Consider the following 27821-nt stretch of genomic DNA (forward strand, 5'->3'; position numbering starts at 1 on the left):
ATCTTTTTAGTTTTTATAAAATTAATGCAATTAATTATTGTTTTACCCAATGTTGTCAGTGTCGGTGGGTATCTACCTATATTGGCTGATACTTATAGTATCATTGGCAGAAAATCAATATGATTCACTCCTGAATTGGTTATTTTTTAATAAATGTAAAAAAACACTTAAAATTATTATTTATTATTATTTTAATAAATTTAATATGTGCCATGTTCTGCTTGACCCGTAATATTTTTTATTATTTTTTGGCCAATACAAAATGATTTACTTGAGTGTCAGTATCGGCTGATTCACTAGAATCATTGTCCAAATGATACAGGGCCGATACCAATACTGACAACATTGGTTTTACCAACCTAAAACCAGCGAATATACAATAGGTAATGAAGCATGGGTGTCAACAGGTTGGATCCGGTTCGAACCTAGGTAAGTCCAAACCTGGGACTGACTTTGATGCTCTGGTACCAGATCCCTGACCCAGGTTCAATAAAAACCATACCCATGTCCTATAAAGATTACATAAACTAGAATCTGTGTAGACTCGGTAAAATAATATTTTTTAAACTATTTTACATTGAAAAAACATGCATCTTAATCAGAACTGAACTAGATCGTACTTAGGTCTGGTATGAAATTTCACAAGCCATACCCTGCTCCATATACTAATCGGATCCTTCAGACCCTATAAGGTTTGGTATTGGTCGGGTCTCGATCAAACCCGATACATTGGCACCCGTTGGTTATATGATCGGGACAAACACCTCACCTATAAGGTGTTCGTTCCTTTTGAATAGGGGAGGGGGAGGCATGGCCCTCTTAAAGAAGCGGGGGGCAGGTCACACGCGGCAGCCAGTGGTTGGGGGCCAAATACTTATAACCTGTTCGTCCCCGATCAGCTCTGCTCACGTCGGTGATGAGGACATGTATCTTGGCCTAGCCTATATATAACAAGTGCAAAATTGGGAGAGATTAATGACTTTTCAACCTTATTAAGAGTTAAATTTCAAGAATGGCTGCCCCCTTTGTATTCATGGTACTCTCTCTCTTGTCAACATAGCATTTTTTATTTTCTACTCTTTTATTTTTTCAGTAAATCTAACCCTATATATAATGTAACACTTCGAATTTTCAAAACAATTACAAATTCATGAATTTTTTTTTTCAGTGAAATTTAAAAAAAGTTTTTAGCACAAAAAATAGATAATAGTTAATCGTCAATTTTAAAAGGTGTCGGGCAAGTCATAAGTATGTAGCCAAACACTCATGAATACTAAAGTATTTTATTTAATCAAACTAAAATAAGTTGTTTATTACAAACAACACTACTTGGTAAAATAATACTAAATTAATTTGGGTTCGTAAACGAAATATCCAACACAATCTAGAGAAACCCTGGATCTCGATGTCGCCTTGCTCCGCATATCACACAGCAGGTTCAGTACATGTATTCTCAATAAAATGAAGTCAGAACCATCATTGGTTTGGTATAAAATCATTCAAAATTTAACAAGCATAAAACTTGAAAACATGAGAAGCCTCTTCAGAACCATAGTTGAAACATCGTAGCTCAAGTCTCCACAACTTAGCGTATAAATATGAGAAGCCTCTTTAGGACCACAGTTGAAAACAACGTAACTAAAGTCTTCACGACTTAAAGTGTAAACATGAGATGCTTCTTTAGAGAAGCAATTGAAAACTACGTAGCTTAAGTCTCCATGACTTAACGCATCGGTATCTCACGAATCAAAGCAAGAGCTCATCGAGCTTAGCTTAGTCATGCGGATACAATTTGGGTTTTTTGTTCGAACGGTTCAAAAGTGTACCGATATCAATACATTGCATAAGGTGATGCATGAGTAACACTAACGCATACATTCATCCATTGATTCATCATTGTACCTAAAGCTAATGCATTATTTTGATAATTACTCGTTCACCCCTGGTACGCGAGAGAACTTAACTTTGACATCAAACAAAGTCATATTATGGTTTATTATGTTATGTATTTCGTATACCCCAGATGCTTGAGTGACCCTGTCCATAGTGGAACAACAGTTTTCATGTCGAAAGACCCCTACCAAGCCGGTTTGGATGCATCTTTCTACTGCATTAGCCGGGTTCAATCCCTAGATCTTAAGAATAACCCGCCCTTCTAACCTCCGAGTGACGGGAGGTCATCTTAACTTATTGGTCCATAACATCGTACAGGTCACTCGAGGTGTTATCATCATCGTCATGCCATGATGAACATAAGTTCTAAAGGGGTTCGACAACATAATCGTTCTTATTAGGGCGTTGAGTGTCACATAATCAATCCAGTGCATTATGCACGAAAGGAATATGTACACAGACCCCACTCAGTTTTTCGAAACACGAGTTGGTTTCCACGTTATCAGGGATTACTGTCATATTTTGTTCACATGCATGCGGAACCTCATTCTTGGCATCTACGACCTCGCTTCACCCCTTGCGGGTGGACAACTAACTCCAACACAATGATCCTTATGAGTGTTGTAGTATAATGTTTCACATGAGCATGCATAAATAATAATCATTTTTTATCGATTGCTTAACGTGTTTAGCCGTATCAAGCACTGACCTAACAAGGCGCAATGATTACTTTGGTGTATCAGTTCTTACGAGTACAGTGCCTTGAAGGCGAAAGTGGAATGAGTTATCTAAGAAGGGTTTCGACAACGGGGGCATCATCGTGTCATTCATACTATCTCAGGTAGTTAATTTACCAGAAATTTTGATAACACCTCCTCTGTTTGGCGGAGAAAGCACGACATTATGTTTTGCTATGAAGGGTATCTTGTCATAAATTTTAACAACTCCTCTATTTGACGAAAAAAATGCTACGCGCTTTTAAGCTCGGTAAAAATCTTGTCAGAAATTTTGACAGAATGTTTCATGTTTAACCAAAAAAATGTTATGTTTGTTCTAAGATAGATATGTACCCGTACTTTGCATCTTCTATGATTTATTAAAAACTCAAGCCTTAGTTAGGTTTACGCTCATAACTTAGATATTTACGTAAAAGCGGTTTTGTGCAAATAAGAGTTTTTTTGCCAAACAACATTTTAAACAAGAGAAGGTATTTGAAATAGCTTTGGCGATAGAAAACAGTCACCATTTGTAAGCTTAAGAGAGATTCATTAAAATCTTCATCAAGAAGGGGTCGCTCACTCTAGAGTCAAACATGTTGCCGTCCGATCAATCCTTAGAAAGAAGATGCCTGAAGAACTCTTAACAAGCCCCCAGGATTTCCTCAAACTTGTCTAATTTCATGCCATAGAAATTGATGATTATAATGGTATTCTTACTTTGCCTTCCATTAACATGTCAGCAATGCCTAGCTGGAACCATCGAATCTGGGACTTCTGATTCTAAAACATTTCCACATTCTCCAATGCTTGGCTTAAGAGAATCTTGAGGTTTCGTTCCTCTTTAAAAGCTTCAAAGTTTACACGGTCTCCCTCAGCATCCTGACCCCGATCGGACACATTACCAAAGTGATTCTTGGTCCACAACTTTAGGTTGAGGCTAACTTCGTATCATTTCTGTAAGACTCTAATCATAGTACATCCTTGGGTTATGATATTTCAAGCAGAGACAATAATGGTCTCGCAGTCCGGATGGTTGAACCACAGAGAAAAAACGAAAAGGGTTGTAGCTGGAGAGAATGCCTGAAGAGAGAGAAGCAGAAAATATCAACAGTTTTGATCAGAGGTGGTTCTCGGAAGTACCTTCACGCACAGGGTTAGAGGAATTCCTAGAGAGCTCCCTTAATGCAGCACGTCTGACTTTAAGTTGGTCCCTCGTGCTGAGTTGAGCCCTGTGCTTCCCCTGGCTACCTCTAACCTTCTCCCCTCCACTAGCATAGACATGACCCTTAGTCTGCCTAGGTGGATTGATTGGATATGTTAGCTGTCGTCTGTCAATCTCCTCTGAGTTAATTCCTGAGGAGAACGAAAACCTTGGAGGAGCTTCCAATTCCGCGACCATTTCATTAGGCGGTTTATCTACTCCCTAGGTTGCAAAAGGATTGTTTGAAGGTTTTGCAATCATGGGAGCGATAGAACTTTGCTCAATGCGAGGGATAAACTGATTGCAGGATTCCGAGTAGCCTCCTTGCAAGATGTATATCTGCTCATCCTCCACAGACCTCTTATCCTCCATCACCAGGGGTAGGTGGGGAAGCAGTCATGGATATTTTCCTGCCGATTCGCTTGACCGAATCCATGCTAGTAGTTTTGCCTCCTTTTGATGAAGTCCTCTTCGATTCTGTCCCCATGTAGAAAGTAGTATGATCAGTCAACTTCTCACCCATCGTTTGCTCTCTAACCTCACTTTAGCCAACAGATATTCATTTGATGACCCCCCCCCCCCCCCCACTTCTCATTCCCTTGCAGAGACAATTCATCAAACACTTGGAGGGCACCACCCGAATTGCCTGATTTATCACTACAAACACCCTTCTCTGCATTACTGGACTTGTCTTGCTTACAGCCTCCTCTTCCATAGCTTCATAAGGAGTTTCTTCTTCATCCTTGTGGTGCGTTGAGTCTGCCTTGAATTCACCTAGATCGTCCTCCTGGACAAGCGCTTGGAAGCAGTTTTGGCCATTACTAGAGGAGGCATGCTGCTTACCGGGGTGGTTGGTAGCATATATCAGCAGTAATAGGGCGAATCCCACTGGCACATGAGGGCTGTCGTTGTTTTAACACTGATGGGGCAGGTAAGGTTGGGTGGTCGAATCCTCAAGACAGAGTTTTACCTCGCAAAGAGGTGAGCTCATTTAAGTAACCCGGTTCTCGGTGAGGGTTCATCATTAAAAAAAAAAAAGACCACATGAATTATATCTTAAAATGAAGCCAACAATATCTTATTGTCAAGTTTACAAAATAAAAATGTCACCTTGTGTTGGACATTGCAAGTTCGAACCTCAAATGGGGGTGGTTGTATAACTGGTAGGTAGGGATGCACACGAGCTGAGTTTGAGCCAAGCCTAAGAACTCAACTAGGTTCAAAATAACTTTGTCCAAGCACAGCTTGAGCTTTAGAGCCAAGCTTGTAAGGCATTGTTGAATTCGGCTTAGTTCCGAGCTCAAGCCTAGCTTGAACAAGATAATGGTAAAAAGAATTTTGTAAAGGAGGTTTTTGATCCCCCAACATTTTTAACATTGACCAAGTGACCCACCATTAAGCCTAAGAACATCTTTTGACTAGTATCACTCAACAAATTATATACATACTTCAAATTCTCAGGGAAAAAAATAAACACAGGATGAGATTTTCTGAAGAAAGATCAACGTCCGACCTATTACAGCAACAATGCACTTTTAAATTTATTTGCAAAGACATTATATATATTGGGTTCGCAACGAACCGAGCTTAATCGAACTCGACAGGTTGTTAAGCTTGGCTCGATAACTCGTCCAAGCTTCATACACTGGTTCAAGCTCGGCTCATTTACAAAGCGAACGAGTCTGAGCCAAGCTTTAACCGAGCCTAGCCCAAGCCGGCTCAGTTCGGTGTGCATCCCTACTGGTAATCCCTGCCTAACCCTAGGTTTCTTTGAAAAAAATTAAAGTTTACAAAATGAAACTACCGAGATGGTTACCCATCTGGTCAGCAGACTCCTATGTCAAGCACAAGGCCTAGGATCGAATCCGGGATGTCGTTGCTTTATCACGGTTGGGGCTTGGTGGTAGGGATGGCAGTGGGGCGGGGCGGGGCGGGGGACAAGGTTTCCACCCCCGCCCCGCCTCAAAATTTTATCCTCCACCCCCGCCCCGCCTCCGCGGCGGGGATGGATTTTATCCTCCACCCCCGCCTTCATCCCCGTTTCATGTCCTCCACCCTTGCCCCGTCCCCGTCCCCGTTTCCGCCTTTATCCTCGTTTCATGTCCTCCACCACGATCGACGCAGTCTGCGCTCGGTATGCCTCCTCGAAGGCGGAGTTGAATCGCCTGAAAGCCTGCCTCGCGCTTTCGGCATCGATCACCACCGGCATCTCCACCATGGCTGCCACGACCTCGCTCCATGCCATGCTCTCGTAGTTAGCGACGTACTGCCGAAGCTTCTTGGTGTGCATTTGCACCCAAGCGTCGCCGAGGACGAGTCAGAGATCGGCGACGGCCCTGCGACGGCCAACGGTGGAGGCCTCCCCCTGCGACGACCAACGGTGATCGGTGATGGCCCGGCTACAATGATAATGCGGATGGGGAAGGGGAAGAGGCGACGGCCCGGCTCGGCGGCTCCAGGGTTAGGAAATTAGGGAAGAGAGTTAGGGTTAGTAAACAGTAAAAATATAAAGGGTTGGGGGTGGGGATGGGGCGGGGCCGAGACGGGGATGGGGCGGGGCGGGGCTGGGACGGGGATGGGCCGGGGCCGGGGTGGGGATGGGCCGGGGCGGGGGCGGGGCGGGGGAACGTGCCAGTCCCAGTCCATCCCCGCCTCCACCCCCGGACGGGGATGGATTTTAACCTTCGTCCCCGCCTCCATCCCCGTTTCATACCCTTCATCCCCGGTCCAAAGGGGGCGAGGCGGGGCCGGGCCCCGCTTTCCCCCGGTCCACTGCCATCCCTACTTGGTGGTCGTGCGGGCCCACCGGGTTCTCGGTGATGGTTTTCCTTGGTCGTAAAAAAAAAAATTTGCAAAATGAAGGATATTAACAGAAAAAAATAGGAAGGAGCCTTTGGTATTTTGACGTTTCATGGATCGGAGAAGGAATGAAAAGGAAGCGATCTCTCTTCAGTTTTCCAAATGGCGTCCGCGCTTAAGCCTCTAATTTCAAATTGGAAGCAGCACCGACGTTTTCACCAGTTGAGCTCTCCGAGGCAACGGCTATTTCTCTCTGGTAGGAGCATGGCGACTTCTTCCTCTTCGGTTTCGGCTCCCACCATCCTTTCCTCATCGAAGATCATCGACTCCCATTTGCACATCTGGGCTTTTCCCGAAGAGGTAAAGTATGAAAAGACTATTCCCCAATTCCTACAATTTCTTCATCGTTACTTTCATCCTCACTTTAACACACACATCTCTCTTCTGTTGCTGATTCTTTTTTGGTGCTAGGCAGCAGATAGGTTCCCGTATAGCCCCGGTCATGAGGCTACTCTGAAGGGGAGTTTGGATTTCTTGCTTGAGGTAAGCGCATTGATCTCAGTGGTGTCCACAATTTGAGGTTTTTCTTGTGGGTTTTGTGACGGAATTGAGGATATAATGCACTCTTGCTCGGTTTTCTGACTTTTTGTCGATGCTCACCTTCTGAAATATCAGATTCTCGCTACCAATCGTGAGCTTTTTCCTTTTCCCCTTTTCTTGAGTGGAATATAAATTTGGATTTAGTGTGTTTTTTTTTTTTTTGGATACGCTCAATTATCCAGAAGAATTGGGATGGTGCATTTTGAGGCACAACGCAATATCCCAATTAAGGAAACACCTTACTGTCTTGTGGAGCACAATGTTGGATCAAAGTATTGGATCCCAAAAATGGATCCAAGTAATGGATCCAAACTATGGAAATTGGGTCTCACAAGAATCCAATGAACCACTACGAGTGTCACGGCCTTTAGAAGCGAAGGCGTAGCTTCAGGTAATCACAAACTCCAAAAACAGGCCTTTTAATTGCACAAGCAAACTCACAAAATACACAGGAGCTAAAGCAAAAGTACGAGTATACACAAGCATATAGAGTAAAAAGGCAAAGATGAATAAAACTTTTTTATAGCAACTTGTAAGCAAAGTACATAAAGCAGGGGAGAGGGGCCCAATAGATGGGGTACTTAAGCCAAAAGGCTATATATTGACACCGAAGAGTGCCAAAGAGGTATATACATCAGGAATAAAAAGGTGAAAACATGGTCGTCCGAAACATACTCCCCTGCCTAAGTTGGTGTTGTCCTCGACGCCAATTGTTCATGGTAGTCCTCAACAAGTTGACGATACTGAAACATATGGGTCGCTTTCTCCCAAGTGGCTTCACATTCTGGTAGACATTTCCATTGCACAAGGTCCTTCTTGACTTCGTCGAGGTAGTTATTGGAGTCATTGAGAACGACTTTCGGTTTTCTGCCTGGGATGCTGGTTGTTGACGGCATACGCTGCAGAATGGAAACACGTTGAGGCATGCTCCGTTAAGGATCTCCTTCATCTTTGTGGAATAGCTTCATATTGCACACATAGACCAGATGCACTTGAAAATTCGATGGCACCTGTACGCCAAGTTTCCAACGTGCTTGGTGATGGTGAAGGGGCAGTCATACTTGCGAATGAGGCCTCGGTGGTGGCCTCAAAAGATAGTTGTGCCGTCGAGGAAAAGCTTCGCCAACACCTTATCTCCAACACGAAATTCTGCTGGTAGACGCTTCTCATCTGCCCATTTCTTCATGTGCTTTGGTCGCTTTTTTCATATACACCTTTGCCAACTCTATCTAATCCTGCCAGTTCCTAACGAACTGGTATACATAAGGCGCTTTGCTACGTCCTCGCATGGTAAGAGAGTGTAGAGTATGCAAATGTTGTCCTGTTGCAACTTCAAATGGAATATGGTCGGATGATTCACTCTTTTGGAAATTGTAGCAGAATTGAGCAACATCAAGTAAATCAACTCAATATCTTTGATTGACACTAACAAAATATCGCAGGTATTCCTCAAGCATGCCATTGATCCTCTCTGTTTGCCCATCAGTTTGGGGGTGAAAACTTGTACTGAAATGCAAGTTTGTTCCCATTAAGCGAAATATTTTTCGCCAAAATTTGCCAGTGAAGCGGGCATCACGATAATCGCATTCCGCACAAACAACTTTGCGGTATCGGCAGCTTAGCAGGTGGCAGGGGCAGGCACGACGATAGTGAAAAGAAGCCATCGTTGGGTCTTGGACCCAAACCCGACCCGATTCATGTATCGGATCGGGTCAAGATCCAAACTTTGTATAATGTATTTTAAAAGGCTTATTAAAGGGTATTTTCGTACCCTAGAATTGTACACTAAATATATATATTATTGAATGAGAGACGCAGATACATTGACGTCTTTTCTTTCTCCAGACTCTTCTCCCGTCTCTTTTTTTCTCTCTTTTGCAGAAGACTGCGTGAAGGCCCTTTTCTGACATGGTATCAGAGCAGTAGATTTCTGGGTGTGAAATCTCGTATTCTATTCCTCGTTTCCAGCCCACGTCGATAGGCTGCTCCAGAACCCCTCTTCTATTCCTCGTTTTCAGCCCTCGTCGACAGGCTGCTCCAGAACCCCTCTTCTATTCCTCGTTTCCAGCCCTCGTCGACAGGCTGCTTTATCTGTGTGAAGTGCTCAGCCATTGTGACAGCGTGGACGTGAACTCCTCTCCTCGTCGACAGCGTGAAGTTTGCAGGACTCATCTTCGGCGACAGGTCCCTCTACTCTAACAGGTCCCTCTACTCCTTTTGACTCTTACAAGTTACCCTAATTCCTCCCATCTTAGCCATTTGTCGACACAGTCTCTTATTTCTATCAAGACACTCTAACATGAATCTGAAACTCAGTCTTGTCATCTTTAATTTCTTGTTTTGTTTCTGATTAAATTACTGTTGTTAGTTTATACATTTTGTGTTTTCACGCTAAAGCTGAACCGAGTTCTGTTATATATATTTTTTTCTTCCTTTCCCTCTCCTATACACAGTCCTGAAGTCATAACTTTAATCTCTTGATTTCATTCCTATTTCTGCCCAAATCCACTCCCAAGCATTCAAATGGATTCACATCATCCACAGTCCGGACTTTCTTCCAATTTCCTTGGCTAATTAGTCTTTGAAAAACTGAATAATACCAATTTTTTAACCTGGAAGCGACAGCTTATACCATTTATAAAGAGTCAGGATCTCTCTGGTCATCTGGATGGATCTGTCACACCTCCTCCAGAATTCACTTCGCAAGAAAGAACGGACGATAAAAGGGTGCAATCTATTGTTCTTCTGAAGAATCCCGAATATGTCACTTGGATGAAAAGGGATCAATCCTTAGTGGCATATATCACTTCAACTCTCTCAAGGGAGGTTCTTGTAGCCATTCCTGATGACTGTTCGGCCAAAGAGCTGTGGGATAAGCTAGTTCAAACATATTCGCAGATATCTGAGGCGAGAATCATGTTTCTCAAGCGAGAATTTCAAATGCTGAAGAAAGACTCCATGTCTATTATGGAATATCTGAACAAAATGAAAAGTATCACGGATCAACTGGCTATTGTGGGGTGTCTCGTCAGTGAAAAGGATAAGGTGCAACAAACCTTGAGTGGGCTGGGACCAGAATATCATGTCATGACGACGACTTTATTATGTTTACCAGAACTTCCGAAGTTTGAAGATCTTCGCGCGAAATTGCTGCAATATGAAATGACTCTGAAAGGATCTTCTGAAGATCTTCATGGACATGCAGGAACCCAAGATGTGCTCGCCACGGGAATGACTTATGGTAGAGGTCGAGGAATTTCCTTTCGAGGAAAGGGAGGCCAAGCGAGAAATACTTTTGGAGGACGTGGTATACTTCCAACACCCAATGTACAAGGACAAAGGCCTATTCCCACCTGTTTTCTATGCAATAAGAAAGGGCATATTAAGGCAAACTACTGGTTCAACCCTCAAAACAAAGGAAAAGGTCTACAAGCAGAAGCTAGAAAGGATGGAGAAGTAAAAGAGTTGTTGTTGGCAACATTGGCAGACTTGAATATGAAGCAAAATGATAAAGGCATTTGGTACGTCGACTCCAGAGCAGCTACCCATGTCACGGGTGATGCGGGTGAACTCTTGACTCTTACTCCTTATGTTGGTAAGAATAGCATAGTCACGGGAGATGGCTCTCATCATTCTATCTCACATATTGGAAATGCCATTATATCCATGTCAAAATCTCCTCTTAATCTTCCAAATGTTATTCATGCTCCTAATATTCAGAAGAACATTGTTTCTGTCTCAAAACTTGTTGATGATGTTAATGCTTCAGTTGAATTTACTCCCTCTTCTGTCTATGTTAAGGATCTTCGCACGAGGAGGACATTCGCTGAAGGAAAAAGATGGGGCAACATGTACATTTTTCAAGAAGATCCTTCCTCTGTTCGGTCTGACTATTCATCCTTGAAGCTTCACCAACATCAACTTCTTGTTTCTTCTGAGTCTGTGTTTGCCATTTCTGAATGTAATAAGCCAAGACTTTGGCATAGTCGTCTCGGCCATTGTGGTCGTCATTTTATTGAAAAACTTGTCTCGAATAATCTCATTCCTAAGTCCAGTTTGAGTTTGGAAGTCATTGATATGAAGTGTTCTAGTTGCCATTTATGTAAGAGTCATGTTTTGTCATTCAATTCTATTAATAAGAGAGCTTCAAGGCCCTTTGAGGTCATCTGTTCTGATGTCTGGGGTCCTGCCCCAATTATTTCTCTTTTTGGCAGTAAATATTATTTTATTTTCATTGACAGTTATTCTCGCTATACTTGGATATTTTTCATGAAACACAAATCAGAAGTTTTTGGATTGTTTAGGAAATTTCATTCATTTGTTCAGAATCATTTCTCTACCAACATTCTCAATTTCCAGTGTGATGGAGGAGGTGAATTCTCTTCGAGTGACTTTGTTAATTTTCTTCAACATAATGGGATAAAGATAATAGTGTCTTGCCCACATACACCTCAACAAAATGGGATTGCTGAGAGGAAGCATCGACATATTGTTGAGAGTGCAAGTGAGCATGATGCACGGGAGCAATCTTCCTGTAGCATTATGGACTGAAGCTTTTCATTCCACAATTCATGTGATAAATCGACTACCAATGACCATTTTAGAAAATAAGTCATCATATCTCTCTCTATTTGGCATACAACCTGATTATCATGAATTACGTGTATTTGGATCTATTTGCTATGTTCACATTGACAGCTCACTGAGACATAAGTTTCAAGATAAAGCCTTAAAGTGCAGGTTTGTGGGATATGCTGAAGACTACAAAGGATATAGGTGCTATGATCCATTGACTAAGAGGGTCAAAATATCGAGAAATGTAGTTTTTGATGAAATGAATTTTGATGATCAGCCGCCTAATTTAAACCTCCACGTTGCTCATTCCAGTCCTAATATTGAGGTATATCATCCATGGTTAAATTCAGAACTCTTCTCCAGTGATAAAGAAGACTGCCCAGTAAACTGCAGTCGGAAGGAGATACATGAAGAATCAACAAGTGAAGTTCAAACGGAAGAGATTGTTACTCAAGACTTGGAGCCAACAAGGTATAAGGGCGTTGTATATACCCGGCGAGAGAAAGAGCTCTCATCCATCCCTCGTACAGGTTCGGATCCCCCTGATCCTGCTTCTCAGATGATGGATATCAGAAGATCCTCACGGATGCGACATCCGCTCGACAGGTGGGTAAGTTATAAAAAAATTTCATTGGATTTTCAGTTATTTTTTACATCCATAAGTAAAGAGGATGGGCCTCTCATGTTCTATCAAGCTGCAAGTTCTAAAAGATGGGTTGAAGCAATGAATGAAGAAATGGAAGCCTTACATGAATGTGGGACATGGGAGATTGTGCCTAGACCACCAAACAAAAATATCGTTGGGTCAAAATGGGTATACAAGATAAAATATAAACCAGATGGGAGCATTGAAAGATACAAAGCCAGATTAGTAGCCAAGGGATTCACACAAGAACAAGGACAATACTTTGATGAAACCTTCAGTCCTGTAGTTAAGATGGGAACTATTCGCATTGTGTTGAGTCTAGCCAATGAACATGGATGGACATTGAGCCTGTTGGATGTTAAAAATGTCTTTTTACACGAGGACTTAAAAGAGGAAGTCTACATAGAACAACCCACTGGGTATGCAGAACGAGACGCCAAGCAGTATGTATGCAAGTTGAAGAGGGCACTATATGGATTAAAACAAGCTTCTCGTTCCTGGTTCGACAGTTTTTCCCTAGAGATACAAAAGCATGGCTTCTCTCGATCTTTTCTCGATCACTCGTTATTCATTCACAGTGAACAAAGCGTCACTACTCTTTTATTAATATATGTAGATGACATTATCATCACAGGAAACTGCAAAGATCACATTGAGAAGGTGAAGAAGTTACTAAATCAGAGATTCAAAATGAAAGATTTGGGAGAGCTGCGGTATTTCCTTGGGGTGGAAGTTGATAAAAGATGTGATACACTTACGCTTACTCAACACAAATACACGTTGGACATTCTCAGCAGGGCAGGCATGACAGATTGTAAGCCATTAGCAACTCCAAGTGTCATTCATCAGAAACTGAGTTCTAGAGAAGGGGATATATATGGAGATCCCACTAAGTATCGTAGCATAGTTGGCATGCTGCAATATCTGACTTTTATGCATAGTGTATTCGGTTAATCAGGTGTCTCAATTTATGCATGAACCTCATACGTCGCATATGGAGGCAGTCAAAAGGATACTTCGTTATCTGAAAGGTACAATTGGTGATGGCCTGGTATATAAAAAAAGAGAATTAGATCCAGGCGGGGGGCATGATATCATCATTTATGCTAATGCAGATTGGGCGGGTGATCCAGATGAACGACGATCAGTATCTGGTTATTGTAGCTTCATTGGACCGAACCTGATATCTTGGAGCAGTAGAAAACAAAAGGCGATTGCTAGATCAAGCACTGAGGCTGAATACAGATCGATGGCTGCTGCCACTGCTGAGGCTACATGGATAAGACATCTTCTAACAGAAATGGGAGAATCGATTGCTCGATCACTATTACTGTGTGACAATCAAAGTGCCATCAATATGTCTTTCAATCCTATCCATCATAGTCGAGCAAAGCATATTGAGATAGATCAACACTTTATTAGGAAAAAGGTTGAAGAAAAGGAGATTGAGCCCATGTTTGTGCGAACTGAAGAACAAGTTGCTGATTTTTTCACCAAAGGGTTGACAAAGGACAAATTTTGGTTTCTGAAAGACAAGTTGTTCATGGTCCAGGACCATGCACAACTTGAGGGAGGCTGAAAAGAAGCCATCGTTGGGTCTTGGACCCAAACCCGACCCGATTCATGTATCGGATCGGGTCAAGATCCAAACTTTGTATAATGTATTTTAAAAGGCTTATTAAAGGGTATTTTCGTACCCTAGAATTATACACTAAATATATATTATTGAATGAGAGACGCATATACATTGACGTCTTTTCTTTCTCCAGACTCTTCTCCCGTCTCTTCTTTTCTCTCTTTTGCAGAAGACTGCGTGAAGGCCCTTTTCTGACAGATAGCATACTTCGAAAACCTGTCTACATCCACATAAATTGAACTGCGACCTTGAGCTTTTGGCAAGCTCATGATAATGTCCATAGTGATGCACTCCCATAAACGGCTTGGCACTGGTAGAGGGTCCAATAATCCTCCAGGTCTCTGGTTTATAGGCTTGGTTTGTTGGCAGATCAAGCAAGTCCACACATAAGCGTCCACATCATCGCGCATTTGCAACCAATAGAACACACGTTCCAACAATGCCAAAGTCTTTTGTTGCCCTGGGTGACCCGCCCAGATTGTATCATGACACTCGTGCATTGAGCACCTTCGTAGAGTATCCTACCATAGAATATACAGACGATCTTCTGTGTAGCGGAGCAAATCGTCCTCCAACCAAAATCTCTGCATCTTTCCTTCTTTTACCAATGCGATTAGTTGTTGGGTCGTTGGATCATTCCTCAAAGCTTCCCGAACCTGCTCGAAAAGATCGCTTGTTGGTTGGCTAACGCTACCATCTCAAGCAAGCAGTGTTGCAAGTTTTGCCTTCCGACTCAAGGCATCTGCAACGACATTGGTCCTACCAGGCTTGTACTCAAGAACCATATCAAATTTCACCAGAAAATCTTGTCAGCGAGCTTGTCTTGGAGTCAACTTCTTCTGAGTCTGAAAGTAGCTCATCACAGTGTTGTCAGTGCGCACAACGAATTGTGACCCCAAAACATAGTGTCTCCATCTGCGAAGACAATGCACGACTGCTAACATCTCACGCTTGTGCATAGTATATCGACGCTCGACATCATTCAGCTTGTGTTTCTTAAATGCAATGGGATGTCCTTCTTGAAGCAACACCCCTCCAATCGCGAAGTCAGGCACGTCGTTTTGCACTTCAAATGATTGTTGACAATCTGACAACCTTAACACAGGTTCTTCTGTTAGAGCGCATTTTAACTTCTCAAAAGCTTCCTAACATGCATCAGACCATAACTATAGCTTGTCTTTCTTTAACAGATCAGTGAGCAGGACGGCTATCTGAGAATACCCTTTGATGAATCGCCGATAGTAATTGACAAGTCCCAAAAAAGAACATAATTTAGGAACCTTTGCAGGCGGCTCCCACGCTTGAATAGCTTCAACCTTCTTGTGGTTCATTTTCAATTTGCTTTTTCCCATAATATGGCCAAGGAAGTGAACTTCCTCCTGACCAAATAGGCACTTTTTTCGCTTAACGTACAACTCGCGATCTTTCAGAGTTTGAAACACAATCTAAAGGTGTTGAATATGCTCCTCCATGGAATCGTTGTACACCACTATGTCGTCCAAGTAAACAACGACAAACTTATCAAGGTGCGGGTGAAAATTCTTATTCATCAAGGTTAAGAAGGTTGTGGGTGCATTCCTCAAGCTGAATGACATGACAAGAAATTCGAACACCCCATAACGTGTTACACAAGTAGTCTTTGTTTCATCCCCTTCAGCAACTCTTACTTGCCAATAACCTGATCTCAGGTCCAACTTAGAGAAAACCTTAGTCTTTCTAAGCTGATCAAATAAGTCTGCGATCAAAGAAAGCGGATACTTGTTCTTCACCGTCAATTTATTCAATGCCCTGTAATCGACGCACAGACGCTGTGACCCATCATGTTTTGCATGAAATAGCACGAACGCTCCAAAAGGAGCTTTGGATGGTTGGATGATCCATGTTTTGTGCATGTCATCCAATTGCTTGCGTAATTCCCGCAGCTCAGAAATTGCCATACAATATGCAGTCATGGCAGGTGGCCGTGCACCCGGCACTAACTCAATCTGATGATCTACCTCATGCCTTGGAGGTAGCTTCTTCGGCAGTTCGACGAGCATAATATCGCCGAACTCTTTCAATACAGGCACCAGGGCCCCTAGGACATCAGTGGCTTCTCCTGCTTCATCCGTTGCTCAAATTTGATGAAAAAAGTCTCATCCCCACTTTTTATGCCTCTCTTCAATTGGAGCGCGGGTATCAAGCGCTCACGAGGCTTCTCTGCAGGTAGCTTGGTAATCATACAAGACTGATTCTGACCCTTAAAGCTGACAATATTAAGGTGAGGCATCGGCACTGTTCCGGACCGCCATGTTTTTCACCTTTTTGCTCTAATGTATACACCTCTTTGGCACTCTAGAGTGCCCCACAAGGCCTTACGGCCTAAGAACCCCGTGTATTCGGACCCTCTCTTCCCCTCTTGATGTACTTTGCTTTCAAGTATCTATAAAGAAGCTTTTTGCATCCCTCTCTCTCTTTGTGCTTGTGCATACGCGTACTCTTGCTTCCGCTCGTGCGCGTGTGTTGTGCGTTGCTTGTGCGCTTAAAAGACCTGCTTTTGGTGTGTGTGATTGCCCGAAGCTACGTCACGGGGGCCTTCGCTTCCCAACCCGTGACAAGTTGGTACCAGAGCCTTGTCGACATTGGGAGTGACAATGGCGCCGAAGAAGATTGCCATGACTCCTTCAAGCAGTGTGGTTCATGCTGAAGAGGACTTCATAGCCGATGATCGGGTGTCAGCCATCTCGCGCGATGTGGCGGAGTTGACTGGGTCAGTGACCAAAATGGAGAAGTTGGTTAATGAAACTTGTGTTGCTTTCAGAGATCTCAATGCAGAGATCAAGACAGCAGTAGAGGGAGTGAAAGACTCGGTGGAAAGTCTTGCCACTAAACTTAACTACTCGGTGGAGGACTTTTCCACCAGATTTGATGATTTGTTGGGTCGGTTCAACATCATGGCTGCTAAATTGGATGTTGTTCGACGAAAGAATGAACAGTTAGAGCGGCAGTTGAGAACTGCCCCGGTTGGCGGTGTTGCGACATATGTGGAGAGACCACGGTACAGGCTACCTGAGCCCGCAAAGTATAAAGGCACGCGGGACTCAAAGGATCTCAAGAATTTTATCTACGAGATGGACCAATTTCTAGAAGCTACGAGGATAGAAGATGACGCAGATAGACTGCGCACCGCAACAATATACTTTGCGGATGAAGCGACCCTTTGGTGGAGACGTCGCTTAGGTGATGTTCGACGGGGATTGGTTGCTATAGCCTCATGGGAAGACCTTCAGAAGGAAATGCGAGACTACTTTCTACCTAAAAATCAAGAGAAAATGGCCCGCAAAAGGTTATTGACATTGAAACAGACAGGGTCAGTACATGACTATGTCAAGGCATTATCTTCGATAATGTTGGAAGTGGAGAGAATGGACGATGAGGATCGATTGTTTTACTTTAGCAACGGGTTGCAAGGATGGGCAAACCAAGAACTTATCCGGCATGACCCCGCAACACTAGCTGAGGCGCTTGCGGTTGCAGAGAAACTTGCCGAGCTGGATAGGAATGACCCTGCATTTCAAGGCAGACAGTAGGGAAATGATCGCAACAACCGAAGGGACAATCGAAGAAACGACCAAGGACAAAATGTTGGTCGGGGAAACCAGAAGAATCACGGCCGTCAAGATGGCCAAAATAATAATCAGAATTGGAATAACGTTCAAGGGGGTAATTATCGTCGCCGTGACTGCCGCATCTGCCATGGGGATCATTGGCAGGATACATGTCCCAATAGAAACTGCGCTCAAGGGAATGGAGATAACCGCGCACCCCGAGTTGCGAATGCTGTTCAGGGTGAGGAAGAGGATCAACTTGCAGAAGCGCCAACAGTTGGCGCAATGCGGATGATGGATGCAGTAAAGGTCGCAACCAGTGTGGAACCGATGGTATGCAAAGAATTGATGTATTTGGAACTTTTGCTCAACGGAAGACTTACCAAGGCATTGGTAGACACGGGTGCCACGCACAATTTCATCTCGCGTGAAGAAGCAGAACGGTTGGGATTATAGTGGGAACAAAAAGAGAGCCGCATGAAAGCAGTTAATTCAGAGGCTAAAGCCATCTATGGCGTTGCTCGGGATGTACCAGTGTGGATCCACAACTGGTCAGGAAGGATCGCGCTATCAGTTGCACCCATGGATGATTTTAAAGTCATCATCGGGATGGAATTCTTGAGAAGCAACAAGGCAGTGCGGATGCCCCACCTCAACGTTGTCAGCTTTAAGAGTGAGAGTCAGCCCTGCATGGTTACTGCGATGACAGAAAAGCCTTGTGAGCATTTGGTGTCTGCGCTCCAGTTGAAGAGAGGCATGAAAAGTGGTGACGAGACTTTTCTTGTCACAATCCGTGCTACAGATGAGGTAGAAAAAGTCACGGATGTCCCAAAGGCCTTAGCGCCAGTATTAAAGGAGTTCGGTGATGTTATGCCCGCCGAAATGCCAAAGAAGCTACCTCCGAGGCGCGAGGTAGATCATCAGATTGAATTAATACCGGGTGCACGGCCACCCGCAATGGCTCCTTATCGCATGACAATTCCTGAGCTGCAGGAATTACACAGACAATTGGATGATATGCTCGAAGCAGGAATCATCCAACCATCCAAAGCTCCTTTTGGAGCGCTCGTGCTCTTTCAAGCAAAGCACGATGGGTCGAAGCGGTTGTGCGTCGACTATAGGGCACTGAACAAAATGACGGTGAAGAACAAGTACCTGCTTCCTTTGATCGCAGACTTGTTTGATCAACTTGGAAAGGCGAAGGTCTTCTCTAAGTTGGATCTGAGATCGGGCTACTGGCAAGTGAGAGTTGCAGAAGGGGATGAGGCAAAGACTACTTGTGTAACGCGATATGGGGCGTTCAAATTCCTTGTCATGCCCTTTGGCTTGACGAACGCGCCCGCTACCTTTTCGACCTTAATGAATAAGATCTTCTACCCGCACCTCGACAAGTTTGTCGTCGTCTATTTGGATGACATAGTGGTGTATAGCGACTCAATGGAGCAGCATGTTCAGCACCTTCAGATTATGTTTAAGACTTTAAAGGACCACGAATTGTATGTCAAGCGAGAGAAGTGCCTATTCGGCCAGAAGGAAGTCCATTTTCTGGGGCATATTGTGGGAGGCGGCACTCTCAAAATGGACCACAAGAAGATTGAAGTTATTAAAGCATGGGAGTCGCCCTCTAAGGTTCCCGAGTTGCGCTCTTTCTTGGGGCTTGCAAATTATTACCGACGCTTCATCAAGGGATACTCGCAGATTGCGGCTGCGCTCACAGATCTGTTGAAGAAAGACAGACCATGGCTATGGTCTGATGCATGCCAGAAGGCTTTTGATGGGTTAAAACATGCCTTGATAGAGGAGCCAGTGCTGAAGTTGCCTGACTGTCGGCAACCCTTTGAAGTGCAGACCGATGCGTCTGACTTTGCTATTGGTGGAGTGTTGCTCCAACAAGGACATCCCATCGCATTTGAAAGCAGGAAGTTGAACGACGCTGAACGTCGATACACGGTGCACGAGCGCGAGATGTTGGCGATCGTGCATTGTCTCCGCACATGGAGACACTATCTCTTGGGCGCACTGACAATGTTGTGACAAGCTACTTCCAAACTCAGAGGAAGCTGAGTCCAAGACAAGCACGTTGGCAGGATTTCTTGGCAGAATTCGATATGGTCCTTGAGTATAAACTAGGCAGGACCAATGTTGTGGCTGACGCCTTGAGTCGAAAGGCGGAACTTGCAGCTTTGCTCACCTGGGATGACAGTGTGAGCCAACCAACGAGCGATCTTCTTGAACAAGTGCGTGAAGCTTCGAAAAGTGACCCAATAGCTCAACAATTGATCACATTGGTGAAGGAAGGAAAGACGCGGAGATTCTGGCTAGAGGATGGTTTGTTCCGCACCGCGGGCGATCGTCTATATATTCCGCGACAGGATACCTTGAGGAGACGCTTGATGCACAAGTGCCATGATACTACTTGGGCGGGTCACCCAGGACAACAGATGACCTTGGCATTGTTGGAATGTGCATTCTACTGGCCGCAGATGCGCGATGACGTAGATGCCTATGTGCGAACTTGCTTGATTTGCCAACAAGACAAGCCCATCAATCAGAGACCCGGTGGACTACTGGAGCCCCTTCCTGTGCCTAGTCGCCCGTGGGAGTGCATAACCATGGACTTCATTGTAAGCTTGCCGAAAGCACAAGGTTGCAGTTCGATTTATGTGGTTGTGGATAGGTTCTCGAAGTATGCTATCTTCGTGCCTGCCCCTGTCACCTGCTCAGCCGCGGATACTGCAAAGTTATTCGTGCGGAACGTAATTAAGCATTGGGGAATTCCAGAGAGCATCGTCAGTGATCGTGATGCACGCTTCACTGGCAAGTTTTGGCGAGAAGTGTTTCGCTTAATGGGGACGAACTTGCATTTCAGCACAAGTTTCCACCCCCAAACCGACGGACAGACAGAGAGAATAAATGGCATGCTGGAGGAATACCTGCGGCACTTTGTCAGTGCCAACCAAAGGGATTGGGTTGATTTACTTGATGCGGCTCAATTCTGCTACAACCTTCAAAAGAGTGAGTCTTTCGGCCATAGTCCATTTGAAGTCGCAACTGGACAACAGCCGCATACTCCGCACTCCCTTGCTGCGCGAGGACGTGGTAAAGCACCTTATGCATACTAGTTTGTCAGGAACTGGCAAGATCAGACAGAGTTGGCGAAGGCATATCTAAACAAGGCAACCAAGCGCATGAAGAAATGGGCAGATGAGAAGCGTCGCCCAACAGAATTTTGAGTTAGAGACAAAGTGTTGGCAAAGCTCTTTCCTGACCGCACAACTATCTTTCGAGGCCACCACCGAGGCCTTATTCGCAAGTATGATGGTCCCTTCACCATCATCAAACGTGTGGGAAACTTGGCGTACCGGCTGGACTTGCCAGCAAACTTTCAAGTGCACCCGGTATTCCATATATGCAACCTGAAGCCATTCCACGAAGATGAAGGAGATCCTCAACGGAGCATGCCTCAACGTGCTCCGATCCCGCAGCGAGCCCCTTCAACAGTTAGTGTACCAGGCAGAGATCCAGATATCATCCTCAACCATTCCAACAACTATCTAGGGGAAGTTAAAAAGTACTTAGTGCAGTGGAAAGGATTGCCAGAATGTGAAGCCACCTGGGAGAAAGCCAGCAACATGTTTCAGCATCGACAGCTTGTAGAAGGCTACCATGAACAATTGGCGTCGAGGACGGCGCCAACTTAGGCGGGGGAGCGTGTTTCGGACCGCCATGTTTTTCACCTTTTGCTCTAATGTATACACCTCTTTGGCACTCTAGAGTGCCCCACAAGGCCTTACGGCCTAAGAACCCCGTGTATTCGGACCCTCTCTTCCCCTCTTGATGTACTTTGCTTTCAAGTATCTATAAAGAAGCTTTTTGCATCCCTCTCTCTCTTTGTGCTTGTGCATACGCGTACTCTTGCTTCCGCTCGTGCGCGTGTGTTGTGCGTTGCTTGTGCGCTTAAAAGGCCTGCTTTCGGTGTGTGTGATTGCCCGCAGCTACGTCACGGGGGCCTTCGCTTCCCAACCCGTGACAGGCACTGCCTTGTTCTCAAAAATTACATCTCAATGATGACTTTGAAATCATCTATCGGTGCGACTGAAAGTATGGTCCTTCTTGACCAGTTATGAATTTGCACAAGTGCATTACGGATAACACCATAAATGACTCTTGCTTCGGAGTTAACCGCTTTCATGCGGCTCTCTTTCTTTTCCTACTGTAACCCCAAATGTTCTGCTTCTTTATGAGAGATGAAGTTGTGCGTAGCACCTGTGTCTACCAATGCCTTGGTGAGTCTTTTGTTGAACAGAAGTTTCAAGTACATCAGTTTTTTGCATACAGGTGATTTTGCGGTAGCTATCACCTTCACTGCATTCATCATCTGCATTGCCCCAAGAGTTGGCGCTTCTGCAGTTTGATGAACTTCCTCACCCTAAACTGCATTCCATTTCCTTGACCCTGATTCCTGTTGGGACATGTATCAACCTAGTGATCACCATGGTAGATACGACAATCACGACGACGATAGTTGCCTCCTGAAAGTTATTCATGTTCTGATTATTGTTATTATTATTCTGGCCATTATGTCGGCTCTAATTATACTGGTTCGTATGGCCAGCATTCTACCCATTATCATTCTTTCGATTATTATTGTTACGGTCATTTCCATGTTGTCTACCTTGAAATGTTGTGTTTTGCCTATCGAGCTCAGCAGCTTTTCCGTAACAGCAAGCGTCGTAGCGAGAGTTGGAGGATCATGCCGAATGAGTTCTGTGATTGCCCACCCCTCCAATCCATGACTGCAGTAGAACAACCGAGATGCATGGCCCATGTCCTCGATGTCCAACATCACCGAGGTGGACGCCTTGACATAATCATGGACGGACCCTGTCTGTTTCAATGCCAGCAACCTATTGCAGACCAATCTTTCTTCATTTTTGGGCAAAAAGAAGTCGCGTAGCTCTCTCTTAAGGTCCTCCCATGAGTATATCACAACAAGGCCATGCCCAACATCGCCTAAACGGCATCTCCACCAAAGAGTCACTTCATCTGCAAAGTGTATCGTTGCAATGCGCAACCTATCTTTGTCTTCCTCCACCCTAGCAGCATCAAGATACTGCTCCAACTGGTAAATAAAGTTCTCGAGGTCTCTCGAGTTCTGATTGCCCATGTACTTTGTAGGCTCAGGTAGCTTGATACGCGGCCTATCCACATGCACCGCAACTCCACCAACTGGGGCAGTCCTCAACTATCGCTCCAACTAATCATTCTTTCGTCGGACAACATCCATTTCTGAGCCATGGTGTTGAACCATCCTAGCAGATCATCAAACTTGGTAGCAAGGTCATCCACCGAATCCTCAAATATAGTGGCAAGACTTTCCACAGAGTCTCCCACCCCCTCTACTGCAGTATTGATTTCCAGGTTAAGACCCGTAAAAGCAGTACAAGTCTCATTAACCAACTTCTCTATATTGATCATTGTCTTCGTCAGCTCGACGACATTACGCACAATAGCTAACACACGATCATCGGTCATGAACTTTTCTTCAGGAGGAATCATACTACTTGAAGGAGTCATGATATTTTTCTTCGGCATCATTGTCAATCCCAACGTCGACAAGGCTTTGGTACCAACTTGTCATAGGCTTAGAAGCGAAATCCCCCGCTACGTAGCTTCGGGTAATCACAAACACCGAAAGCAGGTCTTTTAAGTTCACAAGCGAACTCATAACACACGCACAGGAGCGAAAGCAAGATTACGCGCATGCACAAGCACAGAGAGAGCAACTTGCAAGGATGCATAAAACTTCTTTATAGCAACTTGTAATTTAAGTACATAAAGAGGGGGAGAGTGGGCCCCAATACACGAGGTACTTAAGTCAAAAGGCCATATACGAACACTGAAGAGTACCAAAGAGGTATATAATCAGGAACGAAAAGGTGAAAATATGGTAGTCCAGAACAATGTGAGTAGGCCCTGAAATGTGCAGTTATTAGAGGTGGTTATTGGGTAGTGGGGCATGATGGCAACACCAGGATGTGTAAATGATAAATGCCCAAGGATTATGAGTTGTAGTGTAGTTGATTATATCATAGAGCAAGCTATCAAATCTCTCTCTCATTCTTCTTCTAGGTGTTCTTCAATCTGCATCAACTATTCAAACTGGACCCTCTTCTTCCTTTATGCAGAAGTGAACCCTCTAGAAGTGGATTTGCAATTTTAGTATTGACATGGCCCTCTTCTTCCTTTATGCAGTGTATGGAAGATGCTGGTGTTGACGGGGCTCTTATCGTACAACCTATAAATCACATGTTTGATCATTCTCTGGTGACAAGGTTTGTGATAAAAGATCCTCGCACTTTTCAGTTCCATCTCTGGTCTTTAAAGATATCTGATTATGATTAAACTTGACATATTAGTTATTTCAAGTATGAAAACACATTTTTTGGAGTGGCACAAGAGACTCTTGCCTAGCGCTCAATGTAAGCGATTGTTGTTTCTTAAAGATTTCGTATCCGCAACTCATTAGTAGTGCATGATTCATGATATCATCAAATTGAAGTTAGTTGATTCATTTCCTTGATGTAATTCATTTAATATCTGAATCTGAAGATTTTCCATCTGGTTCAATAAGAGTAATGGCGTTATTAGCAGGTGTTGTCCCATCTTGATTGTTTGTCTTTATGAGTAATATATCTTGCATTTGTTTCTACCTAAATTATGTCAACGGATTAATATAGAAGTATAAAGAATATTTACCAATCAGTTGCCCCCTTGGTATGTGACCTAGTTCACTTGGTGTATATGCAGTTGAAGATTTGCACATATGTTCATAAGAATAGCATCCTCATGGTCAATCCTTATCGTATCTACATGGTCTGACTTTATGAGTCCATACTTTTGTGTTCCTCTCCAAGGCATTCTCATGGAGTAATGCAAACATGCAAGTCTTTTCTTAAATCAACTGCTACAGTTATGTGCTAACCTTAAACAGTGCATTGAGGAAATATCCTGCCAAATTCATCGGTTGCTGCCTTGCAAACCCTGCTGATGATGGAATTGGACTTCAGCAACTTGAGCATCTTGTTGTGGAGGTAACACTTGACATATATGTGTGTGCATGTGTGATGTGTTTGTGTTTGTGTTTGTGTTTGTGTTTGTGTTTGTGTTTGTGTTTGTGTGATATGCACTTTAGTGTATACTTTATTATGTGATTTGAAGTGGCAAAGACTTTCAAGAATAACTAGGGAACTCTTCCTTTTCCTCCTTAGGAGGGTTATCGAGCTGTTCGCTTCAACCCATATTTATGGCCTTCTGGTCAAAAGGTATCAACTGTTCCTTTTGGATTTCGCCAATGTTTTGTTTTAGATATTACACTTGCAATGTGATAATTATCTAATTATAATAGTTAGTTACACACTTACACCGTGGCCATTGATTAACAAACAGAAATAAGACAATCTAAAGCCTGAAATGTTTTCAGCTGATAATCCTAAATGCTTGAAATTCATAGTAGAATTTAGTGGCTGAGTGGCCAATAGTTTGTGACGAAAGTATTTCTGGCTTGGCAGATGACAAACAAAATCGGAAGGTCACTGTTCCGTAAAGCTGGTGAACTTGGTGTGCCTGTGGGTATTATGTGCTTCAAGGTAGAGCCTGTGACTCTTCTATTTAATCTTTTTATGACTTTTCTCTTAACCTTGGCAATCAAATTTAAAACTTCTCAATTCTTTTACTATTGAACAACAAATTTATATTTGGTATGCTGATTGAAATCAATTCTTGATAAATCTTTTGATCCTTTGAAAAGTATGAGATGGAGATGAATAGTTTTCTTTAGTCATTAATGTATGATACTGATGAATAAGGCTATCAAGAAGGGAGCATGTGGTGAATGCATAATCATGGTTTGCATGGAGAAGACAAGCTGTAGAACACAAAGGAATGCCCAAGAATAGCAGAAAAATAAGTAAAGAGAGAGAGAGAGAGAGAGAGATTTGTTCATAAAGATGCTGAAATGTCGAATATATGAACAACGGGTTATAATTAGAGAAAGTACAAGTCTGAGTTGAATGTTGCTATTTTTATCTTTTTGTTGTAGTTGCTGAAACTGTTATGGTGTAGGAGAAACAAGAAAGTACCTTTATGTATATGGCATAAATAATTTTTAATGGGTATATTTTTTAAACATGTAATTGCTTTTGGTAAGAATTGAAAGAACACTTACAGTAAGGGTGATCTGACTTAGGCTAAGGAACTGGAAAAGAAAGAGCAGCAGTACTAAGGGAGGTGTGGCTATTATTACTTTTGAATTCTCAACTGTAATTCTAGATAGCAGTAGCAGAGCCCATGAAGTCAACCCAATGTAGATGGGGAAAGGCTTGATGGTAATAATGATGATTGCATCCATGATGGCTACAAAATATTCTGTATATAAATATAATAGAATTCATAAGTGTATGTGCACATCTGTGCTTGTGAAGAAATTGCCAGCTGTGCCTTTGTTGCCACCATCCAACCTTTAAATGATCAGTATATTGTGCTATTATGAAAATGGCCAAGATTCGTGCATTGTACTGATTTGTTTCATATTTTGGTTTGAAGCTTTCTTTCTTTATACCAATGCATATTTATTTTTTTCACCAAAACAAATTGAAATGGTAATCTTACCAGTATTTAAAATTTAAAATTTCTTTGATCTGGCATTTGGGCATTTCTCAGAAGATCAAAACTCTTTCAGGGACTCCATCTTCATCTTTCAGAAATTGAGGAACTGTGCTCTGAATTCCCTTACACATCAGTTATACTTGATCATCTGGCATTCTGCAAGCCACCAACGTAAGCTTTTAAGTGTATCATGATAATTCCTTTTATACCTGAAGAAGTCAATCCTTGCAGTCCTGATGGTTATCAGCTGAACAGAAATGATGTTGAAAGAGACACTTTTGCTGGCCTTCTGAACCTATCTCGATTTCCCCAGGTACTGCTTGATTTGTTCAATTATAGATTTCCCAATATTCAACATGAATTGCCTAAGATAATACCATAGGAATTATTTCTCATTTAAAGAGAAAAAACGGGGCAGAATTTATGATCAAAATCACTGGAATTCTGTTCTTTTATTAGTATTCCTTGCTTGTTCATTCTGGGTATCATTAATTCCTGCATTCTACAGGTCAAAGCCCTGCTCTAGAAAGTAAATTACCACATTTTTCTAAAACAGCTGAATGCTTCGTCAATGTTTTTGAACTTTAACATTGATGTGGACAGGTTTATGTGAAGTTCAGTGCATTGTTTCGCATATCAAGGAAGCCTTTTCCTTATGAGGATACAAGTCCTCTTCTCTCCCAAGTCATCTCCAGCTATGGCATCAACCGCATAATGTGGGGCACGTAAGTGGCTTTTGGCTCTGGAACTCTTTGACTTCACCTGGACTGGTGTAGATTAATGTAGTATGTGGCATTCCGATAGAATGGTGATCTTCCATTAATTGTGTTACTGCAGTGATTTCCCTTACGTCATTCCTGAGTGTGGTTACAAGGAAGCAAAAGGATCAGCGCTGCACATTTCAAAACTTTTATCCTTAACATCAACAGATTTGGAATGGATAATGGGGAAAACGGCACTGACTCTCTTTAAGAATGCTTGGCAAGGTTGATAACCAGAAAGGGATGGATCTTAGCAAATCTTTATCATGTTGAGCAGTGGTCTGTAATGCTTGTGCTTTGAAGAGGTTTATGCTTTTTGTCCAGTGCCTTTCTTCAACTCTGTATGTTGCTTATATATATACACTCTGAAGACTTTATTCATAAGCCATCATGAACAGGGCAGAGTGTTGCATCTTTTTCATTTGTTTCCTTTTCCTATGATTGATGATGCTATTCCAAATCATGATGAACTATCTTTTTTCATTCAATGTACTGTTGTTTTCCTCTTTATTACGCCTCAATAATGTTATGTTTCCATTTTGATGGTTAAACCACCATATCACCAAGTTGGAGAGCATCATTGAAGGAGTGGGATAGATATACATATCATCTGTTAGATGCCGCTCCTTGATGAAACAGTTTATGTTCTTCTGTTACCAATGTTGCTGATAATAAAGTTTTGCCACAACAGTAGTGTTTTTCAAAGGCCGAGGTAATACTGAAAAGAGCATGATATT

At 43.1% G+C, this 27821-nt stretch overlaps 1 protein-coding gene across 1 annotated transcript; it reads left to right on the forward strand.

Annotated features, from left to right (window-relative positions):
• The first annotated feature begins 6710 nt into the window (after positions 1 to 6710).
• Positions 6711 to 27544, forward strand: LOC149851458 (uncharacterized). Its single transcript, XM_090000776.1, has 10 exons — positions 6711 to 6972; positions 7084 to 7155; positions 23912 to 23991; positions 24651 to 24750; positions 24928 to 24981; positions 25228 to 25305; positions 26397 to 26494; positions 26579 to 26636; positions 26927 to 27048; positions 27161 to 27544. The coding sequence occupies exons 1-10, from the start codon at positions 6775 to 6777 to the stop codon at positions 27312 to 27314; spliced, it is 1014 nt and encodes a 337-aa protein (XP_089856902.1). The 5' UTR covers positions 6711 to 6774; the 3' UTR covers positions 27315 to 27544.
• Positions 27545 to 27821: the final 277 nt, after the last annotated feature.

This window comes from Nuphar pumila, chromosome 1, assembly GCF_984573655.1.
Source record: "Nuphar pumila chromosome 1, dmNupPumi1.hap1.1, whole genome shotgun sequence".
In the NCBI taxonomy this organism is placed as follows: domain Eukaryota; kingdom Viridiplantae; phylum Streptophyta; class Magnoliopsida; order Nymphaeales; family Nymphaeaceae; genus Nuphar; species Nuphar pumila.